At 40.0% G+C, this 19,867-nt stretch overlaps 1 protein-coding gene across 10 annotated transcripts in view; it reads right to left on the bottom strand.

Moving 5' to 3' along the window:
- Nucleotides 1-19,861, bottom strand: part of CUNH16orf70 (chromosome unknown C16orf70 homolog) — a 38,285-nt gene extending 18,424 nt beyond the window's left edge. For 8 of the 10 annotated variants that reach the window (XR_003257111.1, XR_003257110.1, XR_003257112.1 and 5 more), the window contains exons 1-6: nucleotides 19,757-19,861; nucleotides 15,069-15,151; nucleotides 11,151-11,234; nucleotides 6,323-6,366; nucleotides 5,954-6,033; nucleotides 724-818 (exon numbers count right to left, since the gene is read on the bottom strand). Coding sequence is in view for 7 of the 10 variants with exons in the window: in XM_026088161.1 (XP_025943946.1) it covers nucleotides 724-818; nucleotides 5,954-6,033; nucleotides 6,323-6,366; nucleotides 11,151-11,234; nucleotides 15,069-15,151; nucleotides 19,757-19,820 (450 nt within the window). In the remaining 3 variants the exon portion in view is untranslated. The remainder of the gene's footprint in view (nucleotides 1-723; nucleotides 819-5,953; nucleotides 6,034-6,322; nucleotides 6,367-11,150; nucleotides 11,235-15,068; nucleotides 15,152-19,756) is intronic. The other 2 variants (XM_026088166.1, XM_026088165.1) reach the window with 1 other exon arrangement.
- Between the last annotated feature and the right edge of the window lie 6 nt (nucleotides 19,862-19,867).

Genomic DNA, 19,867 nt, shown 5'->3' with positions numbered 1-19,867 from the left:
ACTATGTTGGTTGATTTCTCCTAATTGTAGCTTTTTATATGCTCCTCTTATTACTAATACCACACTGCATGCATTTTTACATAAGCGTGGATAATACAGCAGAGTATTCCCATCCTCACACAAAAGAGGTTATACATACGTTTTCATTAGTATAAGGGGAAGTCACAGAAGACCTGATCTTGCTTTCACTGCAATTTCGCAGAATGCAATAATATGTTCAATTATTCAGTAACTCATCCAAACATTTGGTGAAAATGCAAACAGGCATTACAAGTAAAGCTCATTTTACTGGGCTTTCCAAAAGCACTCGTACTGAAGGACACTTAACATGAAAACATATTTCATGAACTCTGTCCTAATTTAGTTGTGTAATCACTTTGATGAGATTCAAAAATAACTGATAGAAGAACAGCCTTCCATTAGATTGCTTAGTATTTATGTATTTGCATACAGAGAGCTCATATTTTTAGAGGACTCCTTTCAACAACAAAATTGCTGGTCCCAGTTCATGATGCAAACAAAGCCTCTAAGCATTTGCAGTCTACTAAAAGCACAAAACTTTGGGCTTTGAAATGCTTATATAACACAAATAAGAGCACAACTGAGGAGTTAAATTCCTTCCAAATTACTGGTTTCTTTTGCTTGCAGGTGAGACGCTGTAGGTGATATTTTGCAAGTATCAGAGGCAAAAAGACTATCTATTAACTAAGAATGATTCCTGACCTCGTACTTTGGAGTTTCAGTCCACGAGTCTAACTGAAAAGAAAATGACAGTCCTCTGAAATTGAGGTGAAAGAGTTGTTCAGCTGAATTATACACTGAAAGGGAAGAGAGAGGAAAAGCAAAGTTATAAAAACAGGCAATGATTTCTCCAGATCAGATCTAACAGCACTTTCACCACTTCAATGGATTTGCTACATCTCGGTATGTGAGACGAATAGGATTACATGGGAAAATAAAAGATTTGATTTTTGTTTTGTTTATTTAATTTCGTTTGCTGCAAAAAACACATAGAAATAAGAGAAGCCTTAAGTTCATCAAAATCAAAGGTGCCTATACAAGCCTGTAGGCACTAACATGTCCCTAAAGATACAATTACACAACATGACACCATCAGTTATAGCTTAGTACCACTAAAACAGTTAAAACAGCTGCTATTGCTACCAAACAGTTCTGTTTATTGTTTTGTGAAACACTGCTACAATATTTACCAAAAAGTCTTTCAGACAGACATGCCTACAATATTAATAAATTCAATATTTCAAACTAACGGGGGGACGCCCACTCCAAAGTGAGACCTCACAGGTAACTAACTCCCTTCCCATGCTACCTCCTTCCAAGCAGAGAGCTAGCTCGCATGCCCCGGGTTCAACTAGCTGCTGTGCTGAGTGAGACGCCACAAAAAGGAAAGGCCTCAGATACGCAGGTCCTAGGCCATTTTAATGATTATTAAAAATAATATCACCAGAAACAAGCTGATTGGTCAGCTTTTACAAAGAACAGGGATAAACTGGAACACACAGACTTCTAGCTGTCATCACATGCCACGAGAAGTCCTGATTTACTGCAGTAAGTTGTACAACGTCAACTACGATCAGCAATACAAGGCACCTCAGTCTTTGCTCTAACAAGACAAAGCTTTGTGAGAGTGCAGACTGCTTAAAAACAACCCCTGGAGACCTGCATCCCAGACAGCTTTGGAATTGATGCTACCGAATTTCAACCTGTTACTGGGAGCTGCCGAGTGGAACAGAGTGTTCTTGTAACACACAGCAGCTAGGTCATCTGCAAAACAGCAGAGGCAAAAAACAAAGAAACACTCAGACAAGAGACGCTGCTTTCTCCCACTTCACCAAAGGAAAGCTGTTCAGTATTCTTTTTTACTTAAAGGTTTATATTTAAAAAAACATGTAACAGCTCATCATTTACACACAGAAAATGCATTTCATTGCTTATTACAAAATGCCTCTTAAATGCTCAGCCTCAGAGACATGTCACAAGAAGTCTGGACAATGCCAGACTGCCCAGTATAGAAAACTAACGGGGGGGAGAGAAGTTTCAGTGAAAGAATATTAATTCCTGCTTTCAAACTGCTTGCGCCTTCACATGGGAGGTCTGCCTACGTTYCACTTGTTAGAAGTGCACTGATACCCCTGTACGCAAACCTGCTCCGATTCACGGCTGAGCAATAACCATTAAGCTTTYAGAAATCATTTGCTTTTTTTAAAAAAAAAACAAAAAAAACAGTGTGCGTGTAAGAGCATTTTCCCTGCCTGTCACTCAAAGGAAAACGTGTGAGGAGAGGGAAATGTTTTGATCTGCAGGAAAATTACACAAATCTCTCTCATGTGATAAAATATGATGCATCTTTTCCGAAGCCCCCAGCCAGCTGGAGAAGTGTTTTTCCCCTAGTCGTGCCAAGTGCGATATCTGATTATACAAATCGCATCAGTTCCCATCCCCTGAAACGTTTGTGGATGTTTAGGCTTAAAGGGCAAGGAATGTTTTCATCCCTAGGAAGTTCTCACTTATCCCTCAAGACCGTATGTCACAACTACTGATGTGAGCAAACAAGACCGAGCCACGCAGTCTTTCTGATCTACTGCACAGGTCCCTGCAGTATCATTCTGTCAAACGCAGCTGACGGAGGCAGACAGGCTGCGTCCTCGCTGCTGCGCCCTGGGCGAGGTGGGACCCCGTGGAAGGGAGGGGAGAGTTTGCCTGGCAGGGAAGCAGCAGAAGGGACCAGCTGGGAGAGCAGGATGGGACAAAGCCACGGAAAGCAGCCAGCCTGCAGAAGAGCAGAGGCAGATCCCAAATTCAAGTCTAACTCATATCAAACAGGAGGCTGTTCTGGCACCGCAGAGGAGCTTGGGCAACCCTCCCTCCTCACCGAGGCAGAATGGTTTGTTTTCAGTATTTTATTAAGCTGTCTCAGCCAGCAGATCCAATTTTTCTGTTAAAAGATTTTTGTTCTTAACTTTGTGTTCTAGGAAGGTGTAACTTTAGAGACTGAGCACACAGAAGATGCCCACTTTAAAGAAAACAGGCTAGGGAGAAAAAAGGACAGCTCTGCCCAGGGCTATGCCCAGCTCAAGGCCCACCTGCAGCCTGACAGTCGGAGACAGTCCTCCCTATCAGGCTTGGTAAGGGATATTCTGCAGGGAAAAAAAATAAAAATAAAATAAAGAGTAACAAAACAAGATTGTTAAAAACAACCCCTCCTACAATTTCACTTAAAGCAAGCAAGAACTTCACACTTAGCTGCTCTGAGTTATCTTTTCCATTGGTAAGTAACCGTAGCTGTTTTTTCTCCTATGTAGCAACCTCAGTCCAATTCCATAGCCCTTATCCATGCTGAATGGCACTTAGGCAAACAGCCACGTTTATGGGAATTCAGAACAGGATGTGATTTCAACAGAACCACTGGCAAGAGTAAGCGCTCCCCAGCATGAGGTCAGTTATAGACTCATGGAAGGGAGATGGAAAAGTGGGAGGAAATGTTGGCTTTGACGGAAGCTATTGACCTCAAGAGCAACCAAGCTTCAATCACGGGGTCCAGCTCTACCACAGAGATGCTACAACATTTCAGACTAACATTAGCTGGAAAATAATGAAGCTGGCTGCAAATATTCTGATGACTCTTCTGTTTTAAACCACTGATTTGGCAAAACCAAACCAGCTTGAAGGTCAGTTTCAAAGATAAACTGCCTCCGACCTTTTGAAATGTGTTTTGGAACTATGGTTTTATCCTGTCACAGGAAAGTTCTCCTATAATCACCTTGGTTTTAAGTGAAAGAAGACACCCTGCTTTGAAACGCTAGTGGGTGTAGTACACTGAGATGAAACGACAAAAGAACCACAAACAAAAAAAACAAAATACTTTTAAACTTATAGGGCGTGGGTTGTTTTTTTGGGGGAAGGGAAAGATGAGCAGGTTTTGGGGGAGTATCAGTGTGGAGAAGAAAAGAGATATGGTTTAGTCCTATTTTCACTCATAAAAACTGACCTTTGGGACTTTTGTCACATTAGAGATGAGGAAGGTTTCTCTTCCCACCTTCCTCCCCTCTCCCATATCAAATTTCTGTGGGACATGAACTCTGCCATCAAGCCTCCCAGATGCTGGAAACTATTTTGTTTTTTTGTTTTAGAGAACAGAAAAGAGAGCTACCAAAACCTTGCATTGCATGATACAGTTGAAACTCAATTTATAATCATTAGATTGCTTCATACAAAGCATTTATTTAGGTCAAGTAGGCCATTAACAGAAGATACTGAATTTCAGCAAGCAAACTGAATGAGTACATGCTCTAGTGAAACGGTAGTACAGGCCAACAGCTTAACAAATGCATTTCACATCTACACATCAGTGGATGAAAGTTATGAAAACTATCATCAGATGAAGAAAGCATGCAAGTTTTCTTAATTGAATACGACAAGCGCACATGATCTGACAAACTGCATGAGGACACATGGTACATTTTATGTGCTTGCATACAATTTTATGCAGTAATAAACCATGTTATTCCTATAGTAAATAATGCTTACAGCTAGGTATGTATTTTTATCGTTCATAATATCACAATTTTGTGAGCACTTTCTCCCCTAAGTATTTGCAAATAGACCATGGTCACAGAACAAGTTAAAACTATAAACTGTCCGGGATACAGGACCACTTTTACCCTGCCTAAATTCTACATAAGCTCCTGTGCATACTACTTCCATAACAACTAATTATAGACTTCAGAGTGTCCATCTAAGAGGAAAGCTTAAGATCACGACTGAAGTGAAACTTAAGGTGGCTAATTCTGGTCCTTGGAGAATTATGGCTAGAAATACTCCAACCTCCACTTATCTCAATCTGATGTTCAACTACTACAGCAGGCTTTTATGCCACGTTACTTTAGCCAAAGGACCCTCCACAATTAAGCCCTGTTCTGTGATGTGCAAGAGATTGCCTGCAGAAAGCAGGCACAAAGACTGGATATGCAATTGCCATCAATCACAAAGAAGGCTGGCCTATTTGGGATCAGCCCGACTACTGCAAATGGACCATGTTAAAGTARAAATAGAAAAGGATGCTCTAAAAAGGGTATATTGCTATCTTGCCTATACAGAGTTAACCTTCCTTCTTGTTATGTCAGTTTTGTGGCTCCATTTCTTGAAGGTTCCCAAGCAATTAAATTATAAATACCCTCTTCTTGAAAGTTTCATCATTTGCTTAGTTTCATCACCTACCAAATCCCCGAAATAAACTGTTATCACATATAAACAGGGAGCTTAAAGACTGCATTTTTCCTGTTACGGAAGCGGTGAACAGCCAAGTAGCTTCTGCAAGAGTCAGTGTGGGTTCAGTCAAGTTAAACAAACTTGTCCCAGTTCTGGGTGTGCTGCACCTAGGCTGGCTTCACACCTCCCCAGTGCTCCCAGTAAAAGAAAGGAGGTTCAGGGAGATGCAAGCCAGTTATACACATGCTCAGACTGGATCCTGTCCTAGCAGCAGTATAAGAACGTTCTCAGAGCATGGAGCCTGAGCAGACAGTTCTGGCTGGCTCTGCATGGAGATCAGCTCAAATGTCTCTAGGTTCAGGGTATACTTAATCCTCAAGGGCACTTGAGAGCAGACCGTGCATAAGAATGTGTAAAAACAACAGCAACAAAGGTCAGGATTTTCTGGGCACTGGCAGTTCAAAACAGATCATTAATGGTATTTGAGCATACCATTCTGTGGGTCTCATTATTTCACTTAAAGAACACCGCTATTCAATTTACAATACATTTTATAAGATAACCCACCTATAAGGTTGTGACCATTCTGGAACACAATTTCAAATTATTTGACAAAAGAGATCTCTATACATTTCTCTATGGAGACATAGAGAAAAAACTTTCTAGAAAAAAAGAGTCTGTCAGTCTAGGTGTACTTTTGATTCTCAGAAAAATTTTGGCTTACCTCCTGGATGCGTTGCTCCAAATGACTGATCAATTTGTTCTATGGTTGGAGCGATTGCCTGAGAGTTAAAGTGGACACCACTGAAAAAGAAAATGAAATTAGTGTGCCTTAGAGTATTGAATAGATGCTACTAGTGTTTACAAATGGCAATACTGCATTTAAATTAGAAAGTCTCCAAGTCCAAAGGGGAAGAGTAAACTGGTAATCTAATCAAGTGCTATGTGCAAGAAAGGCATCTACATTCTTTTTTTGACTATTAGATTGTTTTCTTAACAAGAATGAAAGAAAAAATGAATTCAGGATAAAAAAAAGCAAAGAAACCAGTCACCGTAATGAAAGAGAGATCACAGGAGGTCTTAAATCACTTACCAATATTTTAACTTCACCTTAGTCAAGTCATAAACTTCAATCACCTGAAATATAGCAAATAGAAACATTACCATACTTCAAACATTTGCGAATCATAACAGAGGCAAACTCCTGCCCAAAGGCAAATTAGCTGGTACTGCTTGATCTCCTTCCCCAAAGGAACTCTGCTGGATATTAACTGTATTGACAGAGACAAAACTCTGAAAACTGACTCAGTAACTGCACATCTAAAACAAGAACTGCAGAAGAACCAGGCTTCAGTACAGTACCTCCAAATCTTTGCATCTGTGTACATCAGCAGCACTGATCTGCAGAAATTAATCTTTTGACTAACATGTCAGCATCTTGATTTCCACAAGGACTACTCTTAAGCAAATACAAAGGCAAGTAATAGCAATAGTTAGCTAATTAGGGGGCTCTCTAATGAAAAGAAAAAAAGAGCAAAACAAAACACACACAACCCCCCCCAAAACAACAACACAGTAGTCCACTGCTTGGGTTGCTCTCTTTACACTGAGGAATACCTTTACGGGGAAGTAAACCCTTGTGCTGACCGCATTGTGTTTACACTTTCCAACTCTTTCTAAAGCAGAAGATGAACATAGCAAAGCTAAGTAGCAGTACTCTATTTCAATACTAGATAAAAAAGACACCTAGCCATATCTCTAAGCAGAAGATGATCAGAAGAGCAGCCCATAAGGAATCAGAGCAAGTCATAATATCTAGTTCAATATTTTACACACTACTGAATATTCCAGGGAGCTCCTCTCACTGCATTCAGTATTATGTATGAATCCTTTGTGCTGGATACACTATTGCAAACTTACATCTGAGACTGGTTTCATGTGATCTTAATGCAACTCTGCTACTGGATACTGAGGCTAGACTGGAGAACCACCCAGATCATTTTGGGGAACCACCATGGTTAAACATAAGATTTCTTCCACCCTGCATAGGTGTTCCCATATCAGCAGGGGAAAGAAAATATGTAGAAGACATCATAACTGCTGTAAAGGAAAGGTAAAGAGCTTTTTCTTGCTTTGGATAATCCTCCAGCACATCACTGACATTTAAAAAGCACTCACTCTTCAACTGGAGAGTAAAGCAGAATTCCCCAGGGAGCTTGCTACCAATGTGGCTTTAAAGCCTAAAAATACCACCAGCTAAAAAGGAAGTCTTGTTTCTGGGAGATGTCTGGTAAATACCCCTACATAAAAATACTTGCAATGCTCAAACCGCTATATAAAAATTAACATTTAATGGTACGCTGTTGACTCATAAAGAGTTAGAAGAGTTTTCTGAAGCACTTCTGGCCTGCTTAGAAAGGCCACACACTTCAGGATACAAGCATCAAGCACAGCACAAAACAAGCAACAGAATAACAGTTTGGCAAAGCCAACATAAAGAAGAGCAAACAAATATTTCTTCTTCATATACATACTTTAAATTATGCTTCTTAGGAAAAAAAAAAAGAAAAAACACTAGTTATCCAGTTTTTGAATTCAAATGCAGTTTGACATGTCCAGATTTCCTTTACTGCACAGCTTGCTAAAGAAAAGGCCACATTTATGGAAAGCTAGGAATGATTTTAACCCCCCCCCCCTTTAAATTAACACTGCATGTCCTTTTCTCCCCCCTGCCCAAAGTGTTTCTGAAAAGAGAGAAAAATCACCCCCCATACAGAGCTAGCTTTGCTGCAACTATTAGAGTATCAGGTACTCTCCACAAGTTCTGCTGGAACACACCTGGCTAAAACACATGGCAGCGGTGGAACGGGACTGAAGAACAGACAGAACAGTTAACTAAGAATAGTATATTGCGCAAATAAGGTCCCACATGAGAAACACACGGACAGCAGCCAACAGGCACCAATTTGCCATGAGCCCTCTTCCCACAACCCAAACTGAAGATCTATTCACGTCAACAGTTCTTTTTACCAACCACAAAAGCAGGGGGAAAAAAAGCACAATTTAGCAAAGTTTAAAATAGACAAAAGGCCTCAAAACAATCAAGACAAACACACTGAAGAAATACTGCAGTAGACCGGAACATTATGATAGGATTTATTTTTTAAACTACAGAAGCTGCACTGATTAGAGTACTATGGTGGCTCTTCCTAAGTGCAGAGGAGCAGCAAGTGTGAAGGCTAAGGAACATTCAGCAATGAACCTACCACACAACCAAAAGGCAGTTGGTTTAAATGAGTTAAAAGCTGATGTTTTGCTACAATGACCATCTTAATTACTGCTTAGTATGACTCAGAAATGTTCAAGTACCTACTAACCAGCAATAATGGAACAACACTGAAATCTAACTCTTTCTCCACCTGAGAGAGAGAATGTACGCTGAAGAGATTATTGTTAAAATTCATGGTAAAATTATGGTTTTAGGACTTGGTCCAGGATTTACTCTTTCACTTTAGCTTCAGGCTAATAGCGTAACATCTCTTGCATTATTTTGGCTGTTGAAGGCAAGTAGAGAGAGTATGCACAAGCTTTCCCCCTGCTCCTGCAGAGGGGGACAGAACTTTTCAGGAATATTGCTGTGGAGTTATCCCTGTGGCACCTTCTTTGGGGCTATAAGGCTTTCACTTGTAGTAGCCTTTATTTCAATCTCTTTTTCACAACCAACTCCAATAGCAACAGTGTTTAAAAAAAGGCAGGGGGGATTGATTTTTCCAGTTTTGCTGCTGCTGAGCAACACTGAAAACAGAGTCACACCGTCTTCGAAAACAGGCACTGCTGCCTCTCCACCTACRCTGTTCTGCAACAAGGCTCGCTGCTCACTCCTGAGGTGATCTCACAGAATTGTTTCCATAAAGCTTTCTGAACAGTTTTGCAAGTACAAGTGAAGTTTTTGCAACACACCATGCATTTTTACAGCTTTAGTTTTCACAGCTGAAAACAAAACAAAAAAAGAGATCTCTCTAGACCACTAAACCACTCTATACCCAAACAGACAGTTTGGTCTACTATTGTGTTGCTTGTTCTGTCACGCACTTGAAGTGACTCTGTCGGTTTCAAGTTGTCTCCTTAAACATTTTTATATACATACATGTATATGAAAGAATTTCTACAGTGGGTGTAACTTTCAGTGGTAAAGATCCATCTGACAAACAGAATTTCAAAAATATTTTCTTAAAAATCCTACATTCATGTGAACAATCTGAGCCACCAAAAGTTCTAGGTCTCAAGAAAAATGAGAATCCCACTATTTCAAATATTCCTTTATGAACAGAAACTTCCATAAGTCATTACAAACTAAAATCTGGCACAAAAAAAATGCTCAGCTTCCCCCCATTTGAGCTCAATTTGAGTTGAAAACTATTCTGCAAAATGTTTATTTTTATAGTTAATATAAAAAAAACCTTGAAAAAGAAAAATATGAATGTAACATGGCATCATAGGTTACTACTAAAGAGAAATAAGTATTTGTGATAACTATTAATTTGGGTTGCTACTTAACAATTTTATATATACATTTAAGTATAGGAAGGGCTCAAGTTTCACACTGCCACATCCTTAAAGTGATTTTTGCGATAAAGTACCCAGCTGACATTTTGGAGAGCAAAGTTTTGTTGTTTTCACCGGAGACATGACCGAGTAACATGAACAAGGCTTCATCTATCACTCTTCCAATGGTTGAAAATATGGATATGAACACCATATTCCAGACTTACCTAAGGGGTAAACATTGTGGGTTTTTTGTTTATTTTTTTAAGCATCAAATTTAGCTTCACAGTTCTGCTTTCAAAAGCAGAATGCCAAATAGCATGGCAGTTAGAGCAGCACACCCTCACACAGTTTGCCCAGTCAGAGCAGCACACCCTCACACAGTTTGCCCAGTCAACACCTGCACACTAGAAATTAGACTTGGGGCACAGTGCAATGTGTGCAGTCCACATGAGAACCCCACTCACAACGGTTCGACACAGTCAGTCACTTGTGAAAATCTGAATTTGCGACCACCCTGAATAACTAAGAAGTTACACATAGATATTTTAAAGTGTTTCAGTTAAGAAAGCATTTTTCAATTTTGTACTGACCTACTCATATCTCTACAGAGTCCCACAGTAGCCCATTTCGGATGCAGAACTGTATCCTTCCATAACAGATTTTTTGGGAACAAATGCCACGGGAGGTTAGTGAGCAGCCTGCCCTCTATTTCACATCCTAACCACATAAAGCATCCCAGAGAGGCAGCTCAGCACCCAGTCTTCTAAAAGCACTAAGGTGGCATTGCTGGGCTGAGGACCTGGTTCACTGGGATAAAAGCTAACCTAGAACGAACTGAAGTCGGTGCAGGAGACGTCTGCTCAAAATAGGCCAGGATTTGACCTCCTGGGAGAAATCATACGCTCAAGGCCATACAAGTATTCTATGAATGTAACAACTGAAAACTAAGAATAGGAAGAAGGAAGAAGTTTACTTCCAGAAATAAGATGGCAGCACCACTAAAAGAACAACTTGGGGGAAAAACAACAACAGCAACCACCACTATCCAGTTTGCATTAACTGATAAGCTGATTTCAAACCCTGAGCTTAGCTTTAGTAAGGGCCTTCCTCAGTGTATGCTACAATATGAGATAAGATGGGGAAGAGAGATGACACTGGAGCATTATACTCCTAAGGGATTCTTGTAGTCCTCAGCAGAATGTTAAAGCATCTTAATCCTATAAATCAAGATTTAATCCTCAAGGACATGCAGCTCTTTATCTTAAAGAGAGCACTAAATATGGCAAATTAAATGTATAAAAAAGACCGTACAGTAATTACAGCGTATTAAGTGACAACATATCCTCATTTTGTTTGCAGGGAGGGTGTTTTACCTTAAGTCTCTGATTGAAAGCATCAAACAGCAGTTTGATTCCATCCTGAGTCAGGTTAAGGATGAGGTCATGGCTAAGAGGTGACTGTAAAATAAAAAAAAAGCTGTTAAGCTTTTAACTTCAAGGCTTCTTTGTTAAGATAAGCACCATTGTGTAAACTAGCTATTTGGGAAAAACAACACTGCCTCAGAAAACAATTGTTTATTCAATGAATAAGCATAATGAAAATACATYTGGCCAAAGCTCCCAACCCCGTCAGTTTTCTTATAAAAAGAAGTGCCCTTGTAAGATCTGCACTCTGCAAGAACTCCCCAGAAGAGTCGCTGGCCATTACTTGAACAGGAAAAAAGACACGGATGGCTCATACAGAGCCATCATGTAGGGACTGTCTGGTGCATTCCTGGCACACAAAAATAACAGCCCCTCTCAAAGTCTCTCACCAGAACCAAGCACATACTTGACAAAAGGATGGCGAGAGGGCACTCCACTTCAAATACCAAAGGGTGTCACGCTCCTTTTCAGGCCTAAAAAGGAAGGCTTCTGAGTCTTGGGTTGTGAATTTAGGTTTCCTTAGTTACTGTGAATCATAACAACTAAAGGCTTAATTTGCAGTCTGCTGGAGCCAACAGGAGACATTCCCTTGGCTCCACTGGCATCTGGATAGGCTTTATGCCATCTCCATCTTCTGCGACACTGGGGAAGCTGCAGTACAATCCATGCATACACAGTCAGCTGGTCCTATTTGATGAGGCACCATCTCAAGCACATCTGCTTTGTAAGCACTATCTTCCACAACTGTCCCCTCAAAGAAGAAAAAAGCCGAACAACAGGCAGGCAACAACATGCATGCCCTAAAACTGCACCAAGCAGTTATCTGGCAAAAGGCAACTAGAATGGGACATCTGGGGCACATTCAGGCTTCTAATGTAAGCAACCACATCATACAGCCCTTTTTATGAATTAAGCATGAGCTATCTCAAAAACAGCTACTCCCTGCTTCGCTCCACTAGGAGAAGGTCTGTGTTTTGATAGTCAAAAATTTTAATTTCCATCCTAAATTTAGTCACTGACAATCATACCTCTTTGTTCTCATGTCAACACTGTCATCTAGCCCTGATACCCTCTGTGCCTTTTCAGGTGTGACTCGCATCCCCCCCCAAATCATGTATTTAGTAAGCAGATTCTGCACTTCACACTGAAAGCCCTGCAGCTTGTTTTGACTTAGCTATCTCCTGCACTGCAGATTTCCCATTCCCCTTAATCACTCCAGCAGCTTTTTCTGAAGCTGGTTCAGTTTGAGCTCATCTTTCTTGAGCACCGGTGATCAGACTTGTAGGCATTATTCTAAATGAAATCTTTACAGTACCTTGCACAGTGGCATCAATACTTCACTTTTGCTGGTGAACTTCTGTTACAACACTGTTTAGAGTAGAAGCAGCACTGCGCTACAACCATGAGCCTGAGGAAATGGTCTGATGTTGACTCAGAGTCTGTTTGACTCCTTTATGAAACTAACGTAGAAAGGCTACAGACACAGCAAAGAACATGTGTTGCGTTACATTAAAAATATACACCAACACAACTTTTCTGATATGGGATATGCTCTACATCTCACTGGTTTCTCAGCAGGGTTTTAATAAAGTTATTCCAAAACTAACGAGAACACAACAAGTACCTTTGAGTGTCTGGAAAAGAGAGAAAAAAGCCACCTGAGGAAAAGCTTGACAATTATTACAGCCCAGAGCTTCTATTCTATGCTGGCAGAGTTTATAACAGAAGAAGAGTTTCAAGGGCACATGTGAAGCTCATGTGACTATTAATGTACAAAATAGAACTTCAAATGCGAGAGGAAGATGTCAGAAAGAATTGGGAGTCTCATTCCTAAGGGAAGAAATTCAAATGTGCAGTTATAATACTGCTCTGCACAAAGCTACGGGGGGGGACAACAACAACCCACCCTATCACCATCACAGTCCCATTGATACAGTTCCAGAGGAATGGATTTAGGAAAGGGTATAAATGCCAATTAAAGTACTCCATTTAAACTAACCAAAAATAGGAGCTAAAACACTTGTCACAGAAATTGGTTCATTAAGGGTTTTTTGGCACAGTTTAGGCATCCCATTTATGGCAAGTGAAAAAGGGAGCTGTGGGCAGATCTAATTGCATTTAACTGTCATATATACATGTTTGAAAGGAAATACTTGCTGCTGGAGTTCCAGAATCAAAGATTCAGTACTTTAGATGCAACAACTTTACATGACATTTGATCACTATGCTCAAACACATTCTTTTAGAACCCAAAGAGGAAAGACGGCTGTTCAGGTATAGTTCAGGTATATGCAAGTTGTGCTAGACAAAGTTTAAAGGTTTGAATCTTCTCAGCACTGCACCAGCAATGCTTTGGGCCCAACTGTTAACAAAGTATGTGATGTTCTGCACRAGCATGAGCAGACAGCCAGAATCAACTGCAGGCCCTGCACGGTGTGTGGAAGTAATGGCTCTGATATCAGGCATGATATATGGGAAAAACATCAACACATCTATTCCACAAAATTGAGATCTTCTATTTTGTTGGATTATACAGATGCTAAAAGCATCTTTGTATTTATTACAGCTTGGGGAGAAAGCTAAAAAAACCCTACAGATACAATAAAAACAAATTCCTTTGTTCTTAAGTGTACACAGTCAAGCAAAATATACCTTTCAGAGGCCTAAAAAGCCCAGCAGTGGTGTACCATGCTTTCTAGCACTGGACCGTTAATCCTTCTGTCATTCCATAACACAGAGAAACGGGAATCTCATTATTTATCTAAACAAACCYAGAAATTATTCTGGAATGCACTGTAATCAGAAAAGCTGGAGAGAAAAAAAAATAGTAGTAGAAAAAACAAGGGATGCATTCACTGCCAAACGGATGGCTCTACATATTAAATTCCAGGAGTTACATTTTCAATTTGCAAAGTAAATATTCAGTCATCATGAAAGCCATAAATCTACATAATTAAAAAAATGTAACATTTAATTAGATGAAATATGTATCTGGCAGCAAACCCCAGAGTTGAGCTTGCTCCTTAGTCATTTGCTACTCTCTGCAAATGGATAAGACCTCTATCAGTATTTTGATACAAAATTAAATTCTGCCAGACTTTGCCTTTTCCCTGATACAAAGATCTGTAATCTACAATATACAAACCCCATCTTCCGATTAACATGCATTTCACATAATTCACACTTGGAGAGCCACAGGTCTGCTTTGCTCCATCTCCTCTTCCCTTCTACTTCCTTCACAATAAAGGTGGATATACAACACACTTTGTTCGATCTAGCAGAAAGGTTTCACTTCTAGTCTCGTTTTTGATGGAACTCAAAAGTATTAGCAACTAATGCAACAGTGTTGTTTTAATCATGAAGGATGATTAAAACATCTAGCTGATTTAAATGACCGCATCTACTTTTCAGACAGAATTTCAGACCCAGAGAGGAAGTGTGGCAGCATTTTCAGCGGACTCATCACCACTGAATCAAACATGAAAGCAGAAAGTAACGAGTGATTCAGTACCCCCAAAATAGTGCAACACTTGACAACAATGATGTAAAAAGATTAGAATTAAATCATCCAGCTAATTGCAGAACATTTCCTTTCTTAAAGAAAAAAAACAGTACTACCACAGCACCACATATACAAGACTGATACCTGTTAAATCACTGCACTGCGTTGAGGATTATTACTCGTGATGGGAAAGTGTTATAAAAGCCACATCTTTCATGGGGTGGCAATTATTTGGTGTTATTCAACTTCAAGCAGCTCCGCAATTTGTAGAGTATGTCAGCATGACATAGTATCAATATACCCATTATACCTTAATACTTGGGCACAATTAGCTGAATGACTTGACCAGACCATTTGCTACTCACCTGCTCACTGTACAGAACCTGGACGTTTTTGATAATGCGACAGTGTTTCTGAAGAATTGCTACAGCCTGAGCCAACGGCATTCCTGTAAATAAAAACAGGCGTATTGCTCCAATTCAGAGACATAGCTAACAGTATTTTTTGACAGAAAGGTTACAGATGTGGTAACAGAGTCCTCATCAGCAAACAGTGAATTGCAGCACAAAGGTAGGCAACCGACAAAAACCTCCTTGACTCACGCTAGCAGCACAAACCTGTTTTCTGGAACAAGAAAAACATTGTTTACCCACCAGCTTGTTAGGCACATATATGAAAGAAAATAATCTCTAGCAACAACATTAAATAGCAAGGTTGAGGTAGGAAAAGCACAGATCTTTCTGTAATCCACATGCAGAATTTTCTGCTTTTGAGGGAAGGTCAAAAATCCAATAATTTATAAAATAGGCTGTAGCAAAAGCCACTTGAGTTGATGAGCATTCTTATACACATTCAGTAGGCACCTGGGTCACACTTTATAGCATATGCTTTGGTCAAGACTAATAATCTGAGTCATTGAATGCAGTAAAAAAATATATATATAAAAATGGAGTAATGATTCTGCTTAGACTTAATAGAAGGGTGAATTTTATATTTTCAGTTTACACTGTTTCTTCAATGTATACACACGGATTTTCTAAGAGCAACTGAACAAAGTTGACAGCTTTGACAAAGAAGAACAAGTTATGAAATACATATTACACAATTTGCTCTCATTGAAATAACACATTATTACTATCCACCTTCTAACACAACTTTAGAGAATATTCTTTATAGTCTACATGTTATCTTTACATCTGTACAATTTGGGGTATGGTGTAAACCGGCCGATTCTGCAGGAAGAACAGCACCATGTCCTCTCATCCTTTTTCACACTGTTGAAACCTTTGTTGCCTTTCCAAATGAAATGTGATCATGTTCCTGGATTCAAATTTGGCATTTATAAAGAGAGATCATGAGCTCCTAATTTTGAAGTTTTGCTTCCATATTAATTTCTGCAAGTCGACTTAGATTCAGCTATTTGACATTTTATGTACATTCCTCCCTTTTTTCTTCTCTATTTCTAGTTTTTAAACATTAAACAAATCGCCTTTGTTAGGAAAGTTTACTATGGAACCTACATTTTTATTTAAAGATAGTTCAGGTATTCAAATTTTTAGTTACTAGCTACATGTCTCAAACACAGACTGTACATCATGTTCCCAAGCACCTTTTATACATATATATATAAAATGGGAAGGGGGCTTGGTACTGCAGGTAATGTCTATGTGTGTGTATATAAAGATATATATACATATATATACACACATGCATGGTTTCGAGGATTTAACATGAAAAACAATTTTTGTGACTAGAAATTACAAAGCACACGATGATAAAATAAGTATTCTTTCTGAATTTGTAATAACACTAATACAATTAAAATGCACAGAGCCACACAATAAAGCAGCACTGTTTCCTATTATCTAGGAAATAGCAGCTGCCTTACAGTCTAAGCAGCTGAGTCTGAGCGTGTTTTGAGTAGACAATTATTATGTAGCAGATGATATTTTCAAAATTGAACAGAAACATAAATAACTGCGTGAAGTTAAGATCAGAGATGCTCCTGTGAATTGTACATATCTCATAACCTAGTAAAAACTATGATTAGAAAAAAAGCAAAAGTTATTTAAAGCATAAAATCCAGAGTACTTTTTAATAGTTAGGTGCTCAAAATACATTCTCAAAGCCGAGAACAAGTAGCATAGGCTTGAGCAAACCAAGCAAACAAGCTTACAGAACCCATAYGCCCATAGCAATTGCCACAGGAGGCAATGTTTCGATAAAAATGCGTGTGGTTAGAGAAGTACACACAGACACCAAGTCCAGTTTGTAGCCTGGTGTAAACTGATGCAATCTTGGGTTCCTAAGTGTGGAAACAGATAGCTCCCATGACTCTCTTACTCAGAGCTTTCTCAAGCAGCAAGCAAACGGACACGGACTGATTTTATTCAGCTTTCTGTGAATGAGAATCAAGCAGATTTTACTAGGTGACTGCTTAGCAAAGCTATGAATAGCAACCTAAGTTCTCCAAAAATAGTTCAAAGAACCTAAAACATAGGTGGAAGAGCCAATATCCTCCCTTTGCCTCCACTAGTAGACAGCCAAAGAAGGAGCAAAGAAACAAGGTTATTTTTCTCCACCCTTCTCATGCACACATGTGCAAACACCACCTTTTCCTCAGCAGTCGGCAGTCTTTGCAGTCAAAGAAGACAAAGAAGGCTTTTTCTCCCTTACCAGTTGGGGGAACTGGGAAGTGAACATGGTTTCCAACATACCAGACAGTCAGCCAAACTGAGCCATTGCAAATAAAGCCTACAAAGTTCAGTTCTAGTACTCTGCTGTCACAGGCATTCCCCTTCTCCGAATGCTGGAGTGATACAAGATACTCCTCTGACATACCCTGGTCGCGAACAACATGTCTTGAAGTTTTAGCTCTTTGACTATGTGTCTTGAGGGGGAGGAGCAGACAAGTGAACAAAGAATAATTAAAAAAACCACAACATAACAATGCGAGAGGTCTCATAATGCATTAAATAAAAAAGGAGTGAAACTTAATAGGAAAGGAAAGTATAAAAAGCAAAAGAAAMATAAATGTGTCTTAGAAACTGTAAGTGTGTCTACTGCTAATAACACAGCTACAGGCAGTACAAAATAAGTATTTAATTGTTCTCCCTCTTTAAAACTCCAGGAATGTAGCCTCAGAGGTGACAGTGACACAGGTATCTAATTGAACACAAAACTCAGCCTGGTTAAATTTTTTATGCTCTGGTCACATCGTGAGTTAATGCTGGAGCCAGAAACAGAATCCAAAAACTCATGTAAAAAATTTTCCTGGCATTTCCCCTCGGTCATCTCCATTGTGGGTACAGGACTGGAGGCCAGAGTCAGCAGCAGCTCAAGAACGCTCCCATTAGTTCTGCTAAGAGCAGACCTAAACAAATGATGAGTAGTATATCCCTGGCAGCCAGAATCCCATTTATACTAAGGCTTCCACCCTTGCTACCACCAGCGTGGCTGAACCAGCTTGAGAATTTTCATACAGTACTGTTAGCATAGGACAAAGTTAAGTATCCTAATACCTCGTCAGTCCTTTGCTCTATACAAGCAGGTCATGCTAATTATATATTAGACAAGTCACGTGGTGGCTATGTTTACTCCAAGAATTACAGCTGAGCTTCCTCTCTCTCACATCTATGCGCATGTGTGTGTACACATATACATAGACACAGTATATAATTTTAATCATAAGATTGCATTAGCAGGATTCTTGAAGAAAAAAATTATCTTTTTCTTTTTATAAGGAGAATAGGGGGATGGGGAGGGAGAGCCACTACATACTTAAAACCATGGCTAGGGCATAGAATTTGAGATTTATTTTCAGGTAATACAGATAATAAAGGATCACAGAAGGTCATGCAGAGTTGAGGGAGCACAGTAACATGTTAGCGGCATAAGGAGATCACCAAGACTTCAAAGGGTGGGACCTGAGGTACTATAATTAGCCTCCAACAGCCTTTCTAACACTCCCATTACCCATCAAGTTGAACTTGATTCTGAATTCACACGAGTGTAAACAGCTATTTGTGTCTGATGGGTTTCATATCAAGAACTCTGTAACTGCTCCTTTGGTGCAACTAAAGTTGACGGAGCCTGGTCACAGAGCATGTTTTTTATCCAAGAGCCTGTCCCCCTACTATCACRGGGGACAACAACAGCAGTAGCAATAAAAGTGTAACTCAAGTTCTGGCAGATACAAACGGCTGCCACCCAGAGCCCCATTTACCTTAGCCATCTTACTATTACAGTTAACTGTGCTTCAGACAGAGCAACAGCAAAGATGAAAAACTTCAACAAAAGGAGTCAAATGCTGAAATTCAAAACAATCACGTGAAAATTAGGATAGCTATAGTAACTTCTGAAAATTTGAAGGATTAACAGTGTAGGCTCAAAAACAAAATCATTTGAAGAATCTATGCCAGATAAAATTCAGCTCTGTGCTTAAGAGCCCTGGGCTGGGCACCAACTAAATTTGCATCAGCTGGGAGAAAATCCTCCTTCTTTCTCACTGCAGTAAATAGGGGAATGACAGACAGGAAAGCACCTTTCAGAGAGATCAAAACAAGGGTATAGAGAATCACTGGAAGGATAAATACTTGTTATCTAACCCTGGGAAAATCTCTCAAAAGTCCACTTTCTCCACTATAATGTCGCAACCCAGCAACGACCCAGAAATTATGAAACCACTCGTATTTACAAAGGGCTTCAACAGAAAAGCGCAGTATTTCTGCTAAGTATTACTACACAGTTGGAGCTACTGACATCACCTGACACTGGGTATTCAGATTACAATCGATACATCCGCGTCGCCTCTTCGGGGAGTTATTTAAGAAAAAAAAAAGAAAAAAAAGAAAGAGAGACTGGTCTAAAAGGGCAATAACAAGGCAAGAGGAGGCGAGCGAAGGGAAGGGAAGGCAAGGGAAGGGAGCACGCAAGCTCGCAGCACGCTCGGCGTGCAGAACGCGAAAGAGGCGGCTGCAGAGCGAGGAGCCCCCAAAGCGCCGCGGCGGGAGGGAAGGCCAAGCGCGGCGCCCCGGCGCCCGGCGGGACTTACCCAAGGTGAACTCCCATTGCTCGTTCCCCAGAGACCGCTCGGGCACCACTTCCAGATCTAGCATTGGCTCAGCTAGCGTCGAGGCCCAGGGCTCGCACAGCCGGTCACCGA

Source organism: Apteryx rowi, unplaced genomic scaffold, assembly GCF_003343035.1.
Source record: "Apteryx rowi isolate R43461 unplaced genomic scaffold, aptRow1 scaffold_755, whole genome shotgun sequence".
Classification (NCBI taxonomy): domain Eukaryota; kingdom Metazoa; phylum Chordata; class Aves; order Apterygiformes; family Apterygidae; genus Apteryx; species Apteryx rowi.
The sequence above is the reverse complement of the archived record's forward strand: the minus strand, read 5'-3'. Positions and strand labels throughout refer to the sequence as shown.